The 25,126-nt window shown below is 39.9% G+C and overlaps 1 protein-coding gene across 1 annotated transcript; it reads left to right on the forward strand.

Moving 5' to 3' along the window:
* Positions 1 to 707: 707 nt before the first annotated feature.
* On the forward strand, positions 708 to 19,428 carry Triml2 (tripartite motif family like 2). The gene is given in 8 exon segments (XM_048330518.1): positions 708 to 772; positions 7,657 to 7,941; positions 10,636 to 10,828; positions 12,095 to 12,118; positions 12,670 to 12,789; positions 16,428 to 16,450; positions 16,606 to 16,706; positions 18,298 to 19,428. Coding segments are annotated over 8 exon segments (1,344 nt in total). The 3' UTR covers positions 18,831 to 19,428.
* Positions 19,429 to 25,126: the final 5,698 nt, after the last annotated feature.

The raw sequence follows: 25,126 nt of genomic DNA on the forward strand, positions 1-25,126 counted from the left end.
CCAGCAAGAAACTGGAAATAGAGATATATCTCAAGTGGTAGCCTTGAGGGAAAAAAATCTAATTAGAGTTCAAAGCTCTGCATGCAAGTCTTCAGATAGACACACACACACATCAATTCCTGCAATAGCCTGTGGCTCCATTTCTCTACCACTATTCCCACTCTAGAGCTAGAGCCCTGGGACCATACAAGTGTTCTGCCACTGAGCTAGCTATGCTTTAGCTCCTCACTAGTAATAGTGTATTTTCTTTGACAATGGTAGGAAAAAAATCACATATCTTTCAGGAGCTTTTAAATCAAAAGGTATCTATAAGACTCTAACATTTTAAAAATGATTTTAGCTCCCTGCAATATTACTCTAGCCATAGAAAATATCACATTATGCATTATAATGCCAATTTCAGTTAAATTAACAAAATGGTTGACATTTAACAAGGACAAGGAAGTAAGTGTTAGGTTTTCTAAAGTAGGTAGCCGGTAAAGGAGAACACCATGCGGTCTTCAGGCAGGAGAGAAAAGTTTATTTTGCTGACCTACTCCCAAGTTCAAGGTGCACGAGGTAGGAAAGAGAGCAAGCCACCCCGGGTTGGGGGGGGGGGCGGGGATGCCTTGTGTAGGGCAGGGATGGGGAGGTGTGGCCAGGATGTGACCTCAGGAAAGGGGGAGGCAATCGCCTCCAGGTATGTGGGTTTGGGGGATATCTAGGTAATGGGTGGAGACAATCAGGTTGGGGCATCTGCCTGTAGCCCTCAGGGAGAGGACCTTACAGTACGGTAATATATATAAATTTGGCATCAAATTGAAGCAGGACTGGTAGATGAGGTTTCTCAAATGGCCAGACTCACGTTAAAACCAGAAAGTAAACAAAAAATTCAGGTGGGCTCTCATCCCACTCCACTCCTGCTTAAAGCTAAGAGACTATAATGGGGTCCCCCCAAGGGAGGGAACCGCAATGTAATGGGGTCCGAGGGGGTGGGTATCCCCCATCCCTCCAAGAGTCCACCACTCAGGGACAGTCTCAAGTAAAAAGATGGATTTATTGGAGAAGTAAAAAGTATACTGACCAGGGGCTGGGAATATGGCCTAGTGACAAGAGTGCTTGCCTCACATACTTCATGAAGCCCTAGGTTCGATTCCTCAGCACCACATATATAGAAAACAGCCAGAAGTGGCGCTGTGGCTCAAGTGGCAAAGTGCTACACTTCAGCAAAAAGAAGCCAGGGACAGTGCTCAGGCCCTCTGAGTCCAAGGCCCAGGACTCACAAAAAACAACAAACAAACAAAGCCACCAGTGGTAGAGCACTTGAGAAAGAAAGAAGAAAAAAAAGCTCAGAGATAGCACGGGATCCGGAGTTCGAGCCCCAGGACTGGCACCATAAAGAAAAGCAAAACACAATAAGGGACATGTTGAATTGAAAACCTTTTGTAAGCTACTTAAAGACATTTAAGGTAAGATATTAAAAACAAAAAGTTAAATAAAAATAGAAATATACTTACTAAGAGGCTATGGTATTGCACAGGACTTTACGGAGAAACAAAATAAATGTAAATTATCAGACTACACCTTAGTTAGATTTTGTACCAGACTACAAAGAAACAAAATAAATGTTAATTACCAGACCCCACACAAGAATGACAGTATCTGAGATCTTGGAGGTGAGGCCAAGAAACACTGATAAACTAATATAGCTCTCCAAAATCTGATAGCCTTTGATGACTTACTACTTCTTGTAAACTACTTGAAAAAGCCCTCCATCCTCCACTCCTGCTGTTTCCCCTGAAGGGAATTCTCAGGATTAGAGATAAAAGTAAGTGAGTTTTCCTCAATATTTATCTATCATTAACTTAGTCATAGGTTTCTTCAAATTGCTAACTTGATTTTAGTACCAAGTCACACACACACACACACACACACACACACACACACACACACACGAAAAATTAAAGAAGGAAAAACAAAAAAAATTTTTTTTAAGTGGGATAAAGCAAGATTAAAATTTCAGTTCAGTTGTTATCCAGTTTTATTTTCTTCTGCTTTTGATGACATGGATATTTATTCTGTCCCCTGCCTTCTCTTTTAAGTTTCTGCTGGTTGATATAAGTTTGCTTTCATTTTTCTTTCATAAAATATTGTAGAAATATGCTGAAAATCTAGTTCATCAGATGTAGATGTGAAGAACCTGAGCAGCTGTTGCACCAATGTTGTGCCAAGTTGCAAGACCACCCCCAAGAAGACCACCGAGATTCAGACACTCCGAAATGCAAAAGCAAGGCAAGGGTTTATTTAACGAGCTGCCAACTCGGGCCTCGTCCTACCCACCGACACAGCGGAGGTTAGGAGGAAGCCCCGAGCTGTGATTACACAGGGCTTATAAAGGCAAAGAACAAGGTTACAACAATCAGCTGTGCAAGCAAGATTAGAACACAGGTACAAATCTGATTGGCTCAGGGTTCGATTCTAAAATGGGGTTCACGTGATGGGGCCTGACTTCAAAGTCTGGCACCTCATTTCCCCCTTTTTCTTTTTGGTACCTTGGGAGCCAATCATGGCTCCATTCTGTCCATTTCAATGGCTTGCATGTCTAGGGGATGATATAGAGGTAAGGCATGGGCCAGTAGGGCCCAATGTAGTAACCAAAGAGCCTGTCACCATTTCTTACAAGAATAGTCTCTGTACTTCTGTTTTGCATGCCTCTAGTTTATCCTGCCTCATCTTCCCCAAAACAACTCTGGTCCCTTGATTTTAAAGGGGGGCTGATGGGTGAAGATCATCCATCTTCTGTAACTTCTTCAGGCTGACTCAGGGGCGAGACCTTACCTAGCCAGGAACCTATAACCTTAGTCTCAGTCTTGAGACGAAGGCAAAGCGGCTGAGTTGGGTGCTTGGAGACCTCCCATGTTCCATCACGGTAGTTGTCATCCAGTGCAAAGGGGTCAGCTGGCCTGGCGTGGAAGCAATGAACCCAAGTGGCGATGCCGTCTAGGGTCCCTTCCACCGTGGTTCTTAGGATTTCAGTCCCCTGGTCTGAATAAATGGGGGGGGGGGTAGGGACAGAAGCAGAATTATATACATTATTTCAAAAGGAGTAAAGCCAAGCTGATAGGGAGAATTTCTTACTCTAAGCAGAGCAAAAGGAAGGAGTGACACCCAGTCTGCGCCAGTCTCTAAGGCCAGTTTAGTTAAGGTCTCTTTTAGAGTCCGATTCATTCTTTACCTGTCCTGAACTCTGGGGTCTATAAGCACAATGCAATTTCCAATCTGTCCCCAGTGCTATCCTCTCATTTGACAAACTTACCCTTACTAACCATTATCACAGATGACTGGCAAATTCCTGCCCAGTAGACAGACATGGGCACTGGAAAGGCATGCTCATGAACTATTCTTCTAGGACTTCCCGGCTTTAACTTTTGAAAGGCCAACAGTAGTGACTCTAGGATCTGACACCATCTCTGCCATCCAAGCAGTGGCTTACTGCCTCTGGATGCTCCATCACTTTTGTCCCAGGAGGAGTGACTTTCGACTTGGACTCAGGGCCTGAGTGCTGTCCCTCAGCTCTCCAGCTCAAGACTAGCACCCTACCACTTTGAGCTCCACACTACTCCGTTCCCAGCACTCTGCTGGCTGATTAGAGACAAGTCTCTCACAGGGACCTTTCTTTGCCCGGGATGGCTTCGAACCGCAGATTCAGATCAATGAGTCTTATAAGGGGCCACTTTACTCCAATTATAAGCAACAAGGTGGTCCACACAGAAGTAGTTTTTAAGCATGCTCTCTTACCTGGAACTTATTAAGGGCCAGTATTAGATCTTGACAAACTTGTAGGAATCACCTGTGTTTCTCTGTGGGCCTGCTGGAAACTGTTACAAAAAAACCTACAAAGAAGCTGGAATGGCAATTAAACATTTTGGTAGCCATAATTCTCCTTTTCTCACTTTGCAATAATTATTTAGGACAATTTTACTTCCAAATTTCTTCCAAAAGGCTACAAAAATAAAACAATTAATACAAAAGGAGGAAAACACACAGGCCTAAGAAAAGCTACGAGTTGGAGATCTCCCAAGCTGGCCCACAACCTCCTACAAGGGTGCAGAAGGAATGGACCCGAGTTGGCCCACAACCTCCTGCAAGAAGGAGTGGACCCGAGTTGGCCCACAACCTCCTGCAAGGGTGCAGAAGGAGTGGACCCGAGTTGGCCCACAACCTCCTGCAAGGGTGCAGAAGGAGTGGACCCGAGTTACGAGTTGGAGATCTCCCAAGTTGGCCCACAACCTCCTGCCAGGGTACAGGAGGAGTGGACCCGAGTTGGCCCACAACCTCCTGCCAGATAAGCAGAAGGAGCAGACCCAAGTACAAGGTGGGCGGGTTGAGTCTCGTTTAGGAGGTCCTCCTGGTCAGTTCCGGCCAAAAACCAAACTGACTCGCGCCCTACAAGCAAAAGCAAAACAGACAAACAGACAAACAGACAAATTACAGGACAAGACAAATGAACAGCGCTGTTTTCTTACCTTCGGAGTCTGGGATCTCGGGGTCTCTGGGGCTATCCCGGACGAGCCCCCAAATGTTGTGCCAAGTTGCAAGACCACCCCCAAGAAGACCACCGAGATTCAGACACTCCGAAATGCAAAAGCAAGGCAAGGGTTTATTTAACGAGCTGCCAACTCGGGCCTCGTCCTACCCACCGACACAGCGGAGGTTAGGAGGAAGCCCCGAGCTGTGATTACACAGGGCTTATAAAGGCAAAGAACAAGGTTACAACAATCAGCTGTGCAAGCAAGATTAGAACACAGGTACAAATCTGATTGGCTCAGGGTTCGATTCTAAAATGGGGTTCACGTGATGGGGCCTGACTTCAAAGTCTGGCACCTCACTATATATTGTAGCTTGGGCCTGACAGGGCCCTGAAGCTTCCTGGAATAACTACAGAACATGTCAATGTGAAGAGCCTGAACAAAATGCAATCTAAAATAATCAGGGTAGCCAGAGAGACTTCATTTGACCAGAGGTCAGTTAAAGTTAGAATGCTTTAGCCATTGTGACACAAAGGAAAGGTATTGAAGGGTGGACAGTGTGTTTTGTGTTCCAGAAATATAGTTAATGTGTCCCTCATAAATGAGAGTAGCCACTTCTGAGAAATAAGTTCCACTCCCAACAGGTGTGTGACTTAGGCCATAAACCTGCCCCGGTGACAAAATACAGAAGTGCAGAGATTCCAGGAGAAGAGTCAATAACCCCTTTGGGCAGTGAAACTCTCATAATGACCAAGTAATCAAGAAAGTGTCAATGACTTCTTTGGGTAGTGAAACTCTCATAATAACCAGTAATCAAGAAATAATAAGAAATACGTGAAGTTCCAGATGTCCCCATGAGTTAAGAATGACTCGGCGACACCCTTATGACCCAGATCATTTGTCTAAACCAATCATTTTGAACACTATAAGCTAGCCAATCACCTTCACCAGGCCCGTTCCTGCCATTGATTAGGCCAATCATTCTTAAGGATTATTTTATTATTTTCCCATGGTGTGACATGATTTTCTGTGTGATGATGTGACGCATGGAATGTTCCCCAAAACCCTATAATAACCCTGCTGAATGGAGGGAGGGTCGGGGCTCTCAATTCAGACCCGCTGCCTCGGTGACAATCGTGAGCCCAGGCTCGAGCTTGCAATAGAGACTCTCATGTGAACACAGCGGCTTTCGGCTCCTAGGTGGTCTTTGGGGACCCCGAAATCTGGGCATAACAGATGCACCATATCTGAGAAGCTTCATTCTGTTGGAGAGTGACTCACAAGTAAACCTGTTCACAGAAGTATAAAGCCACCTAGGTACCAATAGAAGAGTTTTTAGTAATAGGAAGTATTTCACATTAAATAGTCTGGTCAGGTCTCACAGTAGAAATAATATTTGAAACTGAGAAGTAAAGGGAAGAAAGAAAAGGGAGGTAGTATTACAAACACAGAGCTTTGCAGTCTGTGGTAGCAAAACAGAATCTATAGGTGAGATTAGAGGAGGGTGAAGGAGGGGCAGATTGCTGGGAACTAGGTAAACCATCTGGATCTTAATCTTAATGCAAATAGGAAGTGATTAGAAACACAATATGGGCCTTAAAAGAGTATTCTAGTCATTGACTTAGGGATTGGAGATTGTGGAGCAGGATTGTGTGTGTGTGTGAGTGTGTGTATATATATGTATACACACATATATACATAAACTAGGAAGGCAATAGCTGAGTTATTGGAAGCATGGCTTCCATTGTGTTTAGAGAATTTGGAGTTGAGATTCTAAGAATTTTTGTGTGTGTTGAGTGTTGTTTAGCTATCAATTGCAAATGAGTTCCGGTTCTAGGTAAAAGATTTGAATTTGGTGGGTGGTATACCGGTATTGACATCTTTACAGAAGAATGAGATCTCCTAGGGGGAGATGATAGGATTTAGGTAAGGGAACTCTTACGGGATTTGGGTAAGAGAACTCTTCCTTGTTGCCTTGTAAGCCTTCTGAGCCCTGGGGATTACAGAGAATTTAGAACCTACCGTAGGAGAACCGTGCTTGTCAGGTAAGAGGGAAATGTCTGGGATATTGATAGCTGGGCAAAGACCCTGCTCCTCCAGGCAGCAGAACAGGGTTAACTATGCTAATGTGGCTGCGAGAGCAAGGAAATCTGAATAGGTAACACTCTCTCTTCTCTCTCTCTCTCTCTCTCTCTCTCTCTCTCTCTCTCTCTCTCTCTCTCTCTCTCTCTCTCTCTCTCTCTCTCTTTCTTTTGCTAGTCCTGGGGCTTGAACTCAGGGCCTAGGCACTGTGCCTGAGCCTTTTTGCTCAAGGCTGGCACTCTACCACTTGAGCCATACCTTCACTTTTTGGATATTAATTTGAGATGAGTCTCTTGGACTTTACTGCATGGGCTAGCCTTGAATGGAGATCTTTAGATCTCAGTCTCCCCAGTAGCTAGGATTGCAGGCATCAGTCACCAGCACCCAGCAGGAACCAAATTTTTATTAACACAAGTTAATTGTGAAAAGGAAAGGGCTTCATTGTGATAATTGACCATGTCTATATAATATACCTTGATCAAATTCAGCCCATCTATATTCATTCTTAACCCTTCATGGTTTCATCCATGAAACCCACCAAACCTGTTAGAATCAGTCAAGCTCTGGTAATTTAAGTGTCAAAATTAAGGAGATACCTCAGACTTAGGTTCTTGTGCACATGTGCTAAGGAGGAGGAAGTACCTCCTTAAATTTTGTTCCTCTTCTTTAAGAGCTAGCTAAGGAATGTCTCACTTCCTGGGTCATTCTCAGTGCTATTAGTGTAGCCTTCAGTTGGTGTCCTCTGATCTGTACTGGCACTGAGCTTTCCACTGAGTACTGTTTTGAATGACTTAGGGAAAGACATTGGTCTATGCTGTTGCTTGTAATTAATGGACTTTTTTGTTATCTAGGAACACTGATGGAACTCTAGCTCTCCTTCCCCATGTGAGTGCACAAGTTTGTAGCACATGAATCCGGAAAGTGCTGACCTCGGCTGTCTGCATGTTGGATCCTTTTCTAAAGTGTGCCTGCTCTACTACCCAGAGAAAACCTGCCTTGGTAGCTCTGTTCATTGAACAGGAAAGCATTCCACATTAGCTGATCCTTAACTGGGGACACCAACCAGCTTTTCAAAACAGTCAGCTCCCCAGTCCCAGCACAAGATGAGGGAGGATGCCTATTGTGAGGTACATCAGGAACCATGCTGGCTGTTCTGTGATGAAGACCAAATTATGCTTTGCAACAAGTGCTTCCAGTCCCAGGGGCACTGCTCTCACCTCATCTGTGGAATACAAGAGGCGGCTGAAAAGTCCAGGAAGTTATTCCAGGAAATGCTGTCAGTGCTGAGGGAGAAGCTTGGAGTAGCTAGAAGCATCCTGGCTGATGAGCAAGAAAGAATGAAGATGATTCAAGTCAGTACTTATCTTGATGCTTGCGAGATAATTACCTGTAATGTTCGAAATCAGATAACATTGTAAACAAAGACAAATGACAAAGCAGGAAAACTTATTTGAAATCCATAGAGGGAAAAATGTTAATATCGTGACATATTAAAAAAAACTCTTCAAAATCAATAAGGAAGACATTAGAATTTCAATTGAAAAATAACCAAGGAAAGTTTGCAGAAAAGAATCTTTTTGTTGTTGTTTCCTTTCCTCCTTTTCGCCTTTTCTCTCTTTCTTTCTCTCCTTCCTTCTTTCTACCTATTTCTACTGAACATTTATTTTTGCAAACATGTTTTAAATATAACAAAGTGCTGGACTTTGCCACAGGTAAGAGAACTACAAATTATACTAAATTGGTAATGAGGTGGGCAATTGCCATCTTTTTTGGAAACAAAAAACAAAAATATTAATAACATTTTGAAATGATATAGAGGAATAAACCTCAGCTATACTCTCAAGTGGGGCTGCTTATAAATTGTGAACTCATTTAAAGATCAGTTTAAGAATGGCTACCTAAACTAAGGACTCACCATCTGTTACACAGAACTCATTTCTAATTTGAAACCATGTCTTTCTACTTAACTCTATTGTGCTCTAGGCATCTCAGATTGTAGGCTTTCTCTTCCAATTTTTAAAGAATATAAATGTCCGCTTGGGAGCTATAAAAAAGGAGAATTGCCTAGCAATATGTTTTCAGTGAATCCATATATATGAATGTGTGTTTGTCTATATACATATGGGTATGTACATGCACATAGTCAACCAGTAGCAAGGGTCCTCCATTTACAAGAGATTATGTGAGGGCCTAACTATTCAGAATTGGAAAAAAAGGAGCTTGACCTTATAGAATTTACTAAGTCAAGCCAGATGTAATCCTAGCTTCTCAGGAGACTGAAATCTGAAGATGGAGGTTCAAAACCATCCTGGGCAGAAAACCTCATCAAACTGTCATCTCCATTTTTTCCCCCCATCATGTGACTTGAGCTCAGGGCCTGAGCACTGTCCCTGAGATTTTTTGCTCAAAGCTAGCACTCTACCCCTTTTACCTGTTTGAGCCACAATACCACTTCTGTTTTTTGGTGGTTAATTGGAGATAAGAGTTTCACAAGCTTTTCTGCCTGGACTGGCTTTGAACCATGATCCTCAGATGTCAGTCTTCTGAGTAGCTAAGATTACAGGCACGAGGCATCAGAATCCAATCCCCCCCCCCCCCCCCCCCCGCCTTTTTTTAAGCCAGAATTGGTTTTCTGACTCAAGTATTAGAGAATAACCTTGAGCACATAACCTTAGGAACAGGTCCCAGGCCCTGAGTTAAAGCCCAGAACCAGTCCACACACACACACACAAAAGTAAAATAAATAGTGTACAAAAAGACAAGTGTTAAAATTTAAAATGATCCAGACATTGTCATCCAGAAAGTGGCATTTGAGAAGAGTTGTGGAAGTGATTCTTGGAAAATATTCTAGGCCAAGGGAATAGTCAAGTAAAAGACCTGGAGATTTTTGCATATATAGCTGCTGCTATGAGCAAGGAGAGACTATAGATGGATTAGAAAAGGAAATGGGAAGAAACTGGGAGCTAGGTACTTGTAACTCATGCCTGCAATCCCAGTCACTCAGGAAGCTGGAAATCTGAGAATCAGAGGATCACATCTCAAAACCATCCAGGTTAGGAAAGTCCCAATTCTTGTTTCCAATTAACCACCAAAAAGCTGGAAGTGGAGCTCAAACTGATAGAGAACTATCTATGAACTCTTCGGGGACAGTGGATAGTGTGCAGGCCTAGAGTTCAAACCAGCACAAAAATAAACAAGAAAGTAAGTCCAATAATAACTTTAATGGGTCCAACACATAACTTTAAACAAAAGAAATCACTGGCGCTGGGAATGGGGCTTAGTGGTAGAGGGCCTCATACATGAAGCCCTGGGTTCAATAATACATAAACAGAAAAGGTGAGAAGTGATGCCATAAGTGTTAGAATGGTAGCCTTGAGCAAAAGAAGCTCAGAGACAGTGCAGAATTCAAGCCCCAGGACTTGCCAAAAAAAAGAAGAAGAAGAAGAAGAAGAAGAAGAAGAAGAAGAAGAAGAAGAAGAAGAAGAAGAAGAAGAAGAAGAAGAAGAAGAACAACAACAACAACAACAACAACAACAAAAGAAAGAAATCCCCGAAAAGCTTGAAAATAGATTTCAGGATGGTAAATAATAAGAGCCGGGTGATGGTGACATAGTCATAAAAGAAATGATAAGTTATCAAGAGTCTTGATAATTTTCATTCCATTGAGATTCATAGGATTAAATGTATACTCTAAAATGACTGTCTATCTGTAGCTCAGACTTCCAAATGGAAGACTTTTATGTCCCATTCACAAATACCTCCTAATTTTAACTTTTGGATCTCTTTCTCTTTAGTCAGAGACTTAGCTTCCTTAGCATCCCTGAACCAATGAGCATTCATTCCTTTATCTACATTCTGTGTTTTAAGATTGTGTTGATATCCTCAGTGATTGAAAGGCCCCCTTTGGCCTTTGGATTTATATCTTTAAAAAAAAATCTCTCCCTTTTATTTTTATACTGTGATCAGAGATGTCAACAAGGTGTGGGTATGTGGCCATTCTGATATGTTTCACCTGAAAGCTATCATTTAATTTCTACCTGAGGAGGGAAGAGGAGCAGAATCTTAAAGAGATAATTGAGTGTGAATATGGGCTGAGGTTCCGGCTGTTGGCTGAAGAGAAAGAGCTGAGCTTGCTGAGACTGCAAGGATGCAGATTTGACTTGAACTTGAGAAAAGATAAGCAGAATCAACAGACTGGATTTTCCACTGAGCTGGAGAAGTCACAGGAAACATTACAAGTAAGATTTTTGAGAAAAATGTCTCATAATATTTAGGGAATAAGTGAGAGAAGACCAGAACATTATGTCAATTTTCTGAGTAAGATATCCAGTTCCTTATCCCAGATGTATTAAATATGTATATATACCCACCTAGCAATTCTGATTCTATAATTAGTAAATAGGCATTATTAGTACTGTTACAATATTACACAGCCTATATCCATCAATATGGGAGTCACAAAATAATGTTTTGGAATATGGGATGACTCTTTACCATGTAACCATTCTATTTATGAATTTATCTTCACATGAATATAAAAGGACATGAGTAAAGTAAAATATACCCATAAATTAATTTGTACCTTATAGTACTATGTTACATTGTAAATGTACTCACGGTGATATCAAAAGTCACAGATAAACTGGTTATGGCTCATGCTTATAGTCCTAGCTACTCTGGAGAGATCTGACAGATCTTGATTTGCGGCCAACCTGGGCAGAAAAGTTGATTAGGTTCCATCCCCAAATAACTAGCAAAAGGCAAGGTTGGAGGCATGGCTCAATTGTAGAAAGCTAGCCTACTAATCAAGACATGCAAGAGCAATAGCGTTTCTACTTGAATTCTACTAGCTCCTATGTAGTCTTGTATCTGCCATTTATCCTGTGACTGTTTCTTTTACTGAAAAATGGAGATAACAAGATTATCAATGGCCTCTAATTCATTAAATTGTTGTGAGTTTTCTTCTTCTTATTTTTTTTTGTAGTCCCAAAGAGCAAACGTAGGGCTTTAAGCAAATAATCTACAGAAAGTTAACTAAAAAATACCTTCTGTATTTGAAGTGGTCGATAAGTAGTCAGCATTATTATCACTCATGTTTACTGATAGCAAAAGATAGATACAATCTATATCCATGAATATGAATCATTTGTGCTATTCACATCAAATGGAGTGACTAATTTACCATGTACAAAGGAAACCATGGCTTTGTGCCTGTGAATAAAGAAAAATCACCAGAAAAATGCAAGTTGTCAGGTTAGGAATAGTGTATAACAAATCACCATTTGTTCTTTTTCTTAAATAACATAATTATGTACTCTTGTATTGAGGTGGAGTTTATTTGGAAGCATAAAAAGAAAATGGCTGTCAGTAGCTAAGTGTTTCTCATTGATTGATGTAAGTTTAATTAAATTATAATTTTAATTAATTCAGTAATGTAAGTATTAAACTTTCGGTGTAAAATGCCATAGCAGCTGTGTAACAGGGACTCAGGCTTGTAATCCCAGCTACTCCAGAGGCTAGGAACTGAGGCTCCAGGTTTAAAGCCAGCCCAGGCAGTAAAGTCCATAAGACAATTATCTCCAATGACTACCAAAATAAATGCTGAAGAAGAGCTGTGGCTCAAAGTGGTAGAGCACTAGTCTTCAGCAAAAAAGCTCCAGGACATCATGCCAGCACTGAGCTCAAGCCACAGGACTAGTACAAAAAATAGAGAAATAAATAAAATGTGACAGAAAAATGGAAGTGATGTCTTTGAGATGCATGTGGGTAATCTGAGTCCTAGACAATACGTATACACATCCATCTCAATATTAGAACAGTAAGCATCAGTTCATTCCCCAGGACTGGCCAAAAAAAAAAAAAAATAGAACTTGAACTCAGAACAGTAAGCATCAAAGATTTGAAGTCCTGATTCATATGGAAGGATTTCATGGACTTAACTGATGATTTCCTTTTCTCAGATGGCAGGAAGAGAAACAAGCTTGTGAAGACATGTCTGAACTGGGCAGTAAGCAAGGGCATCTGATGCTGAGTAGTAATAACGAACTGCTTCTACAGAGACTGAGCTGTTTGACCCAAGAGAATGACTAAACTGAAGGAGAGCGAGGCTCAAGTCTCCAAGCAGCTCTGCGGCCTCCAGAGGATCATCATCAGTGAGCTGGAGAAGCAGTGCGAGAAACCTGCTTCATCACTGCTCCAGGTACCACCCCGGAACCCCACTCAGTGCAGTGTGAGGAAAGATCAGGGGTCAGCACTTAGGGGCCCTTCCAGAATGCCAGGTCAGTGATCTTCCACCACACAGCAAAGCTCAGCAGATGTTTCCCCTGCTGCTACTAGTCCAGCCTTTGTGGGAAATAGTGGAGATATTTTACAACTTAAAGTGCTACAATCACATAATCCAGCAACCCCAATCCTGGGTGTCAATACAATAGCACCCTCCCTCCACTCCCCCAGAATAGAAGCAACTTAAGTTCCCATCATTTGATGAGCAGATTTAGAAGTGTGGTACCTTCACTCACTGGAATATTCTTCAGTGATGAAATCAGGCTGGGCCCTATTGGCTCACACCTGTAATTTTAGCTACTCAGGAGGCGGAGATCTGAGGAAAGTGGTTCAAAGCCACCCTGGGCAGAAAATTCCTTAAGACTCTTTATCTCTAATTAACCACTTGAAAACTGGGAATGTGGCTCAAAGTGGTAAAGCCATTAGCCTTGAGCAAAAAGAGTTCAGGGACCGGGCCTATGCACTGCGTACAAACCCCACAACCAAAGGGGGTGGGGAATGAAATCCTCTTATTTGTGACAATTTGGATAAAACTGGAGGTTGAAGCCAGGGAGAGAAAGATGAGTGCTTTTTCTCTCGTGTGGAATACGGTGGTCACCAAAGGGAAAGTTGACTGTGAGTACAAAATTGTAGGTAGAAAGAACAAAAAGTTCTAGTCTGATCTTAAACAGTGTAGCTACAGACAATGATAATATAGTACATATTAAAAAGATTTTTATTTTTGGGGGCTGGGAATGTGGCCTAGTGGTAGAGTGTTTGCCTAGCATGCATGTAAGAAGCCTTGGGGGCTGGGGATATGGCCTAGTGGCAAGAGTGCCTGCCTCATATACATGAGGCCCTGGGTTCGATTCCCCAGCACCACATATACAGAAAATGGCCAGAAGTGGCACTGTGACTCAAGTGGCAGAGTGCTAGCCTTGAGCAAAAAGAAGCCAGGGACAGTGCTCAGGCCCTGAGTCCAAGCCCCAGGACTGGCAAAAAAAAAAAAAAAAAAAAAAGAAGCCTTGGGTTCGATTCCTCAGTACTACAAAAACAAAAAAGAAATAAAATTAAAAGAGAAAAATATTTTAATTTTTATTAATTTAATAATTTTATTTAATTTCTAGTTTTTATTTTTATTTACTTTTTATTTAATTTATTTAATATTTAATTTTTTTCCTCTTTTTTTCTTTTTGAATTCAAGGCTACACACTTGTTAGGCAGTCACTTTACCACTTGAACTGTACCTCTAGACCTTTTTTTGTTCTGGTTGTTCTTGAGCTAAGGTTGCCTGAGCTAGACAAGACCAAAATCCTATTTTACATTTCCATAGTTGAAATGACAAGTGTGTACCACCAGTCCACCTATATTATTGGATGAAATGGAGTTTGTAAACTTCTTTGTCTGGGCTGGCCTAGAATTGCAATCCTCCCAATCACAGACTTCTGTGTACCTAGGATAGGAACTTGCCACCACCCCTGTGTTCGGCTTGAATGGTTTACTATCAAGCACTGATAAATGTGAGCTGGTTGTGTTAGCATATGCCTATAATGTTGGCTATTCAAAAGACAAAGATCAAGGAGCCAAAATATATACATACATGCATACATACATACATACATACATACACAGTACTGGGACTCTTATCTTTCCACTAAACTGGGCAAAAGTACACGACTGGAACCCCAGGAGGTAGAGGTAGGAAGGTGGCAGTTTCAGGCCAGTCCCCAATAGAAAACATGAGATTTTACTGAAAAATAACTAAAGAAACAAAGACCGAAAGCATGGCTTGAGTGGTAGAGCACCTGTCAAGCACTTGCAAGGCTCTGAGTTCAAACCCCAGTACCTAAAAAAAAAAAGAGAGAGAGAGGGAGAGAGAGACAGAGACATATTTGAGGAAATAGATTTAAGCATTACATTATGTATACATACATAGCTCAGTTTTTGTTTTTATGCATTGGCTAGAAAGCAAATTTAACTCTGGGAATCATTATAAATTGTTATAAAAGTATATTTAATGGAGTGCTACTTCCTGAAATGTGTTCTCATACTTTAAAATTATCAATAGTAAGTTTGAATTGATATTTGCTTCAATAGTCTCAATAATTAAACTGTGGTACATCTATACAATAGGGTAGTCTACAAACCATAAAAAAAAAATCACTTCTGTGGGTGCTAAAATAATACCTTATAATAATTTCATTTAGTGAAAAAAGAAAAATAAAGAATAACTTTTTCTTTGCATTTTACGGGAAAACTAATACATGTGATTATATAAGTACTTTCTAATACTCACAGATTCTTCTTTGGAAGAAAACAAGAGAGAATCCAAAATCACAGGCACAGTTACCAGGAGGTTTACTCCCAGAAACCAGTGGCCTCCCTAGAGACACAAGGGTGACATTTGTGCCATATTTTCTGGGGTTTGAATGTTTTGTGTGTCCCCAGGAATCTGTGTATGTATAATCATATATGTTGATGTCCTCACCCTGGAGAGAATGGTGTTAGGAGACAGGACTTTGGGTGGTGATTAGCTTCTGGGGAGGAGCTCTCCTGAATGATCAGTGAGATTAACACCCCTTAGATGCCACTGGAAGCCTTGCTCCTGTTTCACCATTGAGAGTAGACTTCTGCTAATTATAAGGTATGTAGTCTACTATTATGTTACCAAGTTACCACTTTTGAAAGACTACTTATATCCCTTTCTCAGGTCTATATTTGCCCAGTGATGGACTCATTTGAAAGCTCATGTCTTAGTCAATAAATTACTATTTAAAACACTTAAAATTATTAAATAGAAGCTCATCTCCCATAAACATGCTACTCAGAAGGCTGAGATTTAAGAATTGTGGTTCAAAGCCAGTCCGGTGGGAAAGTTCATGACAATCTTATCTCCAATTAACCAGCAAAAAGCCAGAAGTAGAGCACTGGCTAAAGAGGTAGAACGCTAGCCTTGAACATAAAAGCTTAAGGACTGTGCCTAAGCCCTGAATTCAAACCCCAGAACAAGACACAAATTGTATGTATATGGTTATATATTTTAAGAATGTATTTTGTAAACATTATATTTTGTAAGTATTGTATAAAGTATAAATTATACATGTATATGTTACTGTTCTTGTCATTGTTTTTAAAGCCAATTCATTTATGTTGATATCCTCACAGCAATTCAATTCTAAAGCCAAGCGTATTTCTGGATGTGGGCAGGTGTGACCCAATTATACTCAGCTCCTCGATTGGCTGCAACTATGGTGCTGGCCTAGTGGGCACCTCCATCTGCTCACATCTTACCATCCCAGCATAGAAAGCAAACAAATGTGCATTTCTAAACAATAACTGCTGACTAAGATGGTTAAAATGAGGTAGAGGCAAAATGTTTTGCCTAAGAATATAGCAAAAGCATTTTTCTGACATTTTCTTAATCCATGTTAATGTTTAATATTTAAGTTGGCTCTATGAGGCTGAAAACTCTTAACATTAATATTATCAGGGCAAATATTTTCATGGGTTTAACACTTAAAAAGTCTTGGCTCTGATAGGACACCCATAGTAACTTTGTTCCTTTTTCCTACCGAGAATGCAAGATATAATTTACAAAGGTAAGTTTCTATTTGGAGACACTGAATCTGTACCCAGAGTCTTTTGTATTCAACTTACATGGTTTCGAGATGTTGGGTAGGGATTGGCAGGGGGGGAGGGGGGGCGGTCTGTGGCCTGTACAAGTAACTGAGATCCTCATCTTTTTTTTCAATAGGAGTGAGTCACTATTGCTTCAGTCTCTAAATTCTGCCCATATCACAGACCTGAGTTCCTGCCAGATAAAAGGAATGAGCAAAATGCTAGCAGTGTTCCAAAGTAAGTTGACACATGTCCACATTGGTTGTTGTTTTTTTTGTTTTTTGGCCAGTTCTGGGGCTTGGACTCAGGGCCTGAGCACTGTCCCTGGCTTCTTTTTTGCTCAAGGCTAGCACTCTGCCACTTGAGCCACAGCGCCACTTCTGGCCGTTTTCTGTATATGTGGTGCTGGGGAATTGAACCCAGGGCCTCATGTATGCGAGGCAAGCACTCTTGCCACTAGGCCATATCCCCAGCCCACATGTCCACATTGTAAATACTTTACTGACCATCCTGCCACAGATGAACGTAAGTTCTAGGCCAGGCGACTATAACTCACATCTACAATCCTAACTAATCCCAAAGCTAGGACCTGAAGATAGTGGTTCAAAGATAGCTCTCTGTCCAATTATCCAGCAAAATTCCAAACATGAGGTGTGGCACAAGGGGTAGAATGCCAGCCATGATGGTGGCACTACAGTACACATATGATGGGGATTAAAACCATAGTCTCTTTGCATGTATAACCACTGAACTGCACTCCCTGCTTCTTTGTTCTGAAGATACTACTGTTTCTGTTAGTCTTTTAAAGATACTGATAGTCTAGAACTTGTCATTTAAAGATCAAAACATGTGGCTTGAAGAACCCACTCATTCCTGGATTAGATGTTGGAGGGATTCTGAACAAAAATTATGTGTGTGTGTGTGTGTGTGTGTGTATGACTTCTGCTAATAGTACCACTATCACCAACTGAAACAAGAGTACTATTTATTCACAGATATTGAAGATGAATTTGGAGTTCTATTTTGGCTGTGTTATGTTTGAAGTTCTATTTATATCCAACTAGTACCTGGCAGTTTATTGATGTAATAAGTCAGGAGGACATTGGAATTTAGGCTATGTAAGGTCTTCTCAAGAAGAGAATGCAAGTCATAAAAACAAGGAATGCATGGTCAAACCCTGAAAAATTACAATATTTGGGGGTTAACAGAAAAGTAAGAGAATAACCCAAGATATTAAAAAATACAAACACCACTTTGCACAAGTATAAAGAATCTCAGAGAGATTGGCTTTGGTTTGATTTTGTTTTTTTCTTGGAGGTTTCTGATTAGTTTTCTAGCCTCCGCTAGTGTGTGCTACTTTGAATTACTTAAGATCAAGTGAATGCTATTTACAGTTTTAAGAATTCATAGCACACTTGGAATATTTAAGATCAATATAGCGATCAAGTGACAGAAAAGTCATGGGTCAACTTTTTTATTAGTAGGTAGCAGTAGCAGGCTTAGGAAAAATCTTCATGGAAACAGGTCTGATCCCAGGTCATGTCTAAGGAGGCAGACTACTAGAGCAATTTTACAGACTCTGAGTTGGTGGGAGTTGTAAACCTCTCCTTGGCCCATTAGTTAGGTTGATTTTTTCTCTCTCAGTCAATTGTGCTCCTTTGCACCATTGCATTGACTTCATGGTTCCAGCATGTCCATTTCTTGCATCTCCTTCATTGTTCTCTGCCATGTCTGTGCCTCAGACTGTGCTCACCGACTGAGAAGTCCCTAAAAATGAGCAGCCATGTCTGATACTGACGTTCCTAACTGAAAATTTCTGTGCCTGCAGGACATTTAATGTTGGATCCTGAAACAGCTCACCCCTGCCTGGTCTTATCTAAGAACCTGAAAAGTGTGAGATTCCGAAATACTCGGCAGGATGTGCCTGGAAATTCATGGAGATACGACTTCAGTGCCACTGTGTGTGGTGCAGAGAGCTTTCCCTCAGGGAGGCACTACTGGGAAGTGGACGTGGGAATGGCTATCAGGTGGCAGCTGGGCATATGCAGTGCCACAGACAGAACGGTCAACAAGATGGAAGCCTCTGGAATTAAAGTCTTACTCATGGGCTCCATGATTGGAACCGAGTACACCTTGTGGGTCTTTCCTCCTTTAAAAAAGATCGACTTGGGGAAGTGAATGCACTGAGTTGGAGTATTTCTAGACTACAAGTATGGGGAGCTGGCGTTCTACAATGTGACAGAGAGTTCCCTCATTTATCATTTCTCAAACCTCTCCTTCCAAGGAAATATTAAGCCTATATTTGCACTTTGTATTTCAAATGGAGAGGTGAGTTCAGATTCTCTCACTGTCTGCCCTTGAAATGTTACGATTGACTCTTCATCTGTGAAATATAAGATCACAGGAGATCAGAAAGTCAAGAACAAATCTCTGAAATAATTTACATAAAGCCTTCCAATGTGATGCTCCAAATCCTTTGCATTGATGTGATTCCCTAAACCAGTTTAATGGAAGAGATATAATAACAATGCTATGAACTAATTAGAACAACAAATGCATGTGTATCACAAAAGTGAGAAGAAATAACAAGGGTCTGAAGTCCTTAGAACTAGCATTGGGAGGGACTGTAGACATATTTCTGGAGATACCTACAAGATTAAGTATATTCAGGAATAAAATAACTAAAAAAAAACAAGATGCTATGAGTGTATCTTCTAGTGCTGTATTGAATGAAGATGGTCACATTACTCACTGAAATAGCTTATTGCTAACAGTGAGTTTCAAGGCTTCTTAGCACTTACCCTTACATGTGGAGAAGAGTTATTTAATCACCCAGGATATTTAATCTGGATAGCAAGGAGGTATTACAGAAAATGTGAGTGTTTTAAATTTATTTTTTTCAAATATTTTCTATTTCTCTTTCTGATAAGAAAAACAAAAAATAAATTTGTTAAAAGAAGCCCAGTCTGCAAGTTCAATGTTTTATTATTTATTTATTTATTTATTTATTTATTGGCCAGTCCTGGGCCTTGGACTCAGGGCCTGAGCACTGTCCCTGGCTTCTTCCAGCTCAAGGCTAGCACTTTGCCACCTGAGCCACAGCGCCACTTCTGGCCGGTTTCCATATATGTGGTGCTGGAGAATCGAACCAAGAGCTTCATGTGTAAGAGGCAAGTGCTCTTGCCACTAGGCCATATTCCCAGCAAGTTCAATGTTTTGAAATACATAAATCATAGTATAATGGTGGTTTGATGGTATGTGAAGGATGCTCAGAGGAGTTATGTAATGTTAAGAAAAACTCCTTCTAGAGGAACTTTTATTTGAAAGGCATATTATACTTTATCTCCCTTATCTTTAATAACCAGAGTATGTACTGATCTTTTGTGACTCAAGTTTAGAGACTGAGAATGGATTTAATTGTCACAAAGCTGTTAGGTACCTACTAACATCAGTAAGACATGAAATTGGACATGGTGTCACACGCCTACAATTCCAATTACTGGGGAATCATGGTTTATATCTGGAGAACAAAACCAACCTAGACAAAGTGGTCAAGACCTTATCTCAGATGCAAAATATAAAGAAATGGGCTAGAGGTATGGCTCTATCAGAGGCACCTCAGCAAGTTAGAACCTAGTTTTAGTCCCTTTTCTGATATAAATGGAGAAGATGGAGGAAAAAGGGAATAATGAAGTCTAGGTACATAAAAACAAAATTCTGTTTTAACCTTTAGTCCTACTCTGGAGGCTGAGATCTGAGGATTGCTGTTCAGAGCTAACCCAAGCTGCAAAGTTCTTGAGGCTCATCTACAATTAATGACTAAAATACCAGAAGTTTAGCTGTGGCTCAAGTGGTAGAGAACTAGCCTTGAGGGGAAAATCTCAAGCACAGTGTGGCAAGGCCCTAGTTCAAGTTCCAGGACTACTGAAATAAAAATAAAACAAGCTCTGTCTTGAATCCTGTTACACAAAAATAGAATTCCTATTAGGACAGTAGATCACTTTTGTTTAAATTGCCCAAAGGTGCAAGGAAGTGAAACAAACATATTTCTACCTCCCTCTGTAAGTGTACTCTGGTAGGTCAGAGAAGCTTTTGAATGGACAGACTAAACTGAAACAAAAGGCAAATCAGAGAAAAGTGTTTCTGTTGACTCTTCTGTTGACTAGATAATTATAATATTGTTTATCTGCTACAGATATACTTTAAAATGACCTCATAAAAATGTTAACAACTTCTAAAATATTTCATTATTTTTAACCTCTAAACTTTTATGTATGTCAACCCCTGGTACCAGAAGAAACAATAAAGAAAATAGACAACAATTGTTATTATGTTCAGTGGACCTAGTCTTTTGTGTGGCTTGCAATTTTACATTTCAAAAGGTAAAGACAGGAGGTAGTGTTGTGGGCTAGAAGTATTAGGAAGCAAACTTTGGTGAACCTTGTTTGTAACCTAAGTCACAGGCCAGCCTTCATGCTACAGTCCAAGATTACCAATTAAAGGTTGTTTGATGAAGATGGCTTGTTTTTAACTGAAAGACAGTGTAGTTTGGCTGGGGGACTCAAAAAAAGAAAAAGTAAGTGACCTCATTGCAGTTTTTTTTTTTAAATCTTGTGTAACAAGATAAAAAACAACAAATTCATGGGAATAAGGGAAATAATTTGAAGTTTTGATTTGTTGGATTTCCTGAGTAGAATGTGATAAAACACTCTGTGGGACACTGAAATAAAAAACAAACAAACAAACAGAAAACACACAGGCAGGGAATGAGACTAGATGGAAATAGTTGCATTTTAGTAGTTGTCTTGACAAATTACCAAGTACTTAAGAGAATAAAATTTCTGCCCTGGAGAGAATCAGTTATGAGACTAAGAACTTACTGCCACATGGGCATATTTCTTATAGGCTTGCTATCCACCAGGTACAATTCCAAGTGCTTCTGTGACCTAATGTAGTTCTTTCAACTCTCAGAGAACAATGTCTTTCCTTAGTTTTGCTGAGATGGAACTAGAGCCAATATGCTCACAATCACCAAATAATAATACTTCAAATTCTTGAAAACCCAGTCTCTATTCACAGGTTGTACCTCCATAAAGCTATCCAAGGTCAGATGATGGAGGTTGCCTGGAGGGGAGGTGAAAGAAGCTGGAGGTTGGTAAAGATATGAACGTTAAAGCCAGATGGAGTAGCTCATACCTGTATTCCCAGCATTTTGGAGTTAGAGGCAAAAGGACTGGCCTGGGGTAGATCGTAAGACCTTGTCTCAAAAGCAAAACAAGGGGCTGGGGATATGGCCTAGTGGCAAGAGTGCCTGCCTCATATACATGAGGCCCTGGGTTCGATTCCCCAGCACCACATATACAGAAAATGGCCAGAAGTGGTGCTGTGGCTCAAGTGGCAGAGTGCTAGCCTTGAGCAAAAAGAAGCCAGGGACAGTGCTCAGGCCCTGAGTCCAAGGCCCAGGACTGGCCAAAAAAAAAAAAAAAAGCAAAACAACAAAAATTTTAATAGTTAAATTTACATTTGACGGAAATATTTCTGTAAAATGTTTCTTAATTTATTTACATTTGCATAATAAAATTTTAATTAAATACAGGTTAAAACCTTACTTGAATAAGCCCTTTTCCCCCTCTGAGTATTTAATGAGCCTTGTGTTCATCCTAAGACACAGTCTAATCAGCTAAAGATTTCCCTGTAATTGTGCTTCTTGTTTCAGGTAGGAGAGCTATGGCCATTCCTAATACCTGTTTGGGAAAGGGAGTGGGTTAGGGGAGGGAAGGGTCCCTTGTGCTGATCTCTGCAACTCTTGTCATTGTTCTTTGTCAAGTAGAACTTCTATAGCTGAAAGCTATTCTGATGAGATTCAAAATTTCAAATAACAATGAAGTTTAGTCCAGGAGCTTATAGACAAGTGAATTCTCTTCCTTTAGCTGATGATTGCTCAAACAGAAAAAGTAAGTTCTGAGTGTGTAATGCACTGAGGACTTGAAGGAGGAATATGATATACTTTACCTCCTTAAAACCTCTTTCAAGATGCTTATGCACATCCTTCCCTCCTGACCCATGTTTTTTATTTCAATTTGCTCTTGGAGTGCAGTTGCATTTATGTGGAATCTTGGTCAAGATAAATTGCTTAATAAAATGAAAATTTATTTCCTCAATTTAATAATCTTTCATACTTCTAAATTATTACATTAGCCTCCCTTCTTGACTTCAATTAACTCACCTTGGAGCTATTAAAAACCAAGCTGTCCTCTAATGAAGGCTCTTAGGCCCACATTGTTCTGTTCTCTATCAATTTTTCGACATGTTTCTTCATGGGTTCAATCAGAGCCAACTGAATTTCTCAGGTTGCTAACCTCTTAGGAGTCCCTGGCTTTATGTAAATGTAGAGATCTGACTTAGATGATTCATTTTGAAATCATCATTGACTCCAAATTTGTTTTGCTCTCATTCTATGTTAAATCCATTAAGATTTTTTTCTTTCTTCTAATCACGTTAGTCCGAGCTCTGTCATCCATGTCAATTTCTTTTACTTCCTCTTCCATCTCTTCTACTCTTGCCTTCTTCAGTCAAATAATCTCAGAGGAAGCCCTTCCCTAGATATTCTCCCTAATTTTCCCTCTCACTCCATAACCTCTTACCTTGCATTATTACCTTTATGGCCTTGAGGATTGCCTGAAGTCATGTTTCTCATTTAATTTATTTACCTTCCTTTTATAAACTCCATGTTTTATAAACTCCATGTGCCAAGGGCTTTGAATGAATAGTAAACAAGACAACCAACAAATATTCATTAAGCAATCACCATATGCCAGGTATTTATTTTACAAGAGAGAACAAAACTGATTCCTGACATTAATAAGCAGATAAACCAGTTTGACTTGAGAGCTTTGATGTATAATTTGTCTAAGGAAATTTATCTAAGGAACTGTTTGTTTTGTCAAGATGATAGATTTTTAATGTAATCGACTTCTCTAGCTTGTATATCTACAATATTTCATCATGATCTATAGGCCATTATGTTTTACTGATTATGTCTCCTGAATATTTGAAAATAAAAAATGTAGGGATTACCAAAATGATGGTGAAAGAACATTTCCAAGATCACAGCAACAGCTAGCAGCAGATAAAACCAAAGATAGGAGATTTCTTAAAAAGTAAATAGAATTTATTATGTGATACATGTTTGACTATATCAAGTTTTATAGCCCCATAGGAAAATATAGAAATGAGTTTTCATTTGGTATATAAAAAAGAAAAAAAAATCTAATATAGAAAAAAATGAGGTAATTACAATCCTCATTTTAAAAACCTAAGTTGCTGATTAGTGAAGAGCATATTTGCTGAGCTCCAGGTATTTCTGGTCACATATGAAGTAGAAAATGATTTTATCAAATGCTATGATACAGTATGATCAAATGATTGTTGAAGGGAAGTTGACTGTAGAGAAGAGATAGTAAATATTAATCCTCATTTCTTGTACCAGGAAACTAGATAATACCTAAAACTGAAAAGTTAAATCATCATGCAAATTCAAGAGGGAACTAAGATGAATACTCCTTACATCTACAAGAGAAGAGGATATGGTTTTGGATCTGTAATTTTGCTTTGATTTTTAATAATATACCAGATAGTGTTTTTTGATCTATGTAAAGTATGTATATTTCTTTTGTAAAAAAGTAAATTTAATTAAAAGAATGAAGAATGGGTAAATGGTGAGCTATGTTACTTTCAGACAACCAAGAAAATTTAAATGTCAAAAGTTATGGGGAATATTAAATTATTTCTATGACAACTATTATAGGAAGGTTTTTTTTTTAAGGTTTTCTGACTGATATATTATAAAAATCGTGATTGTCATATAAAAATCTAGCAAATGGAATCATATCTCAAGTGGTAGAATACCATCCTTGAACAAAATGCCATGTCCATGAAGTTCTGAGTCAGGACCCCAGTATCAGTGTGTACGCGCACGTGTACACATGCACACGCATGCGCACACACACACACACATAGAAAAGCAAAGAGGGAAGGAAGGGAGGGAGGGAAGGAAGGAAGGAAGAAGAGAGGGAAGGAAGGAAGAGAGGGGAGGGAGGAAGAGAGGGAAAGAGAGGAGGAGGGAAGAGAGGAAAGGGATGGAGGGAGGAAGAGAGGAAAAGGAGGGAAGGAGGGAGAGAGGAAAGGAAAGAAGGGAGGAAGGACCTATACACTCTCAGAGAAAGAGGAAAAAAGGGAAACCACTGAAATAAGGAGAAAAAAAAAAACAAAAAAAGGCAAGAGAGTAAAGACCCATGGAACTCTTCATAAATGATTCAATCTTCATTAAAAAAATAAATCAATAAACATGTAATTGCTGTGCTTATAGAAGTTGGCACATATGAGAAACTTCATAAAATAAAAACAACATACTATAGAAAAATATTTTCTAAACAATGCATTTAAAAAAAAAAAAAAGAAGAATGTATGAAGATCTTCCAACTTGGCATTGGTCCAAAGCCTACCCAGTGATGGATTTTGTCCCCAGCCACACTAACATGTTTGCTTTATCTTATGCTTAACTGAAGACTTCCATTGCTAGGCTATTTGCCATTTAAATAGCTGCAAATAAGGTGGAAACCGTAATTTGAATATGGATGGTGAGAATTATCTTGAAA

This window comes from Perognathus longimembris, chromosome 21 (genome assembly GCF_023159225.1).
Source record: "Perognathus longimembris pacificus isolate PPM17 chromosome 21, ASM2315922v1, whole genome shotgun sequence".
Taxonomy (NCBI): Eukaryota; Metazoa; Chordata; class Mammalia; order Rodentia; family Heteromyidae; genus Perognathus; species Perognathus longimembris.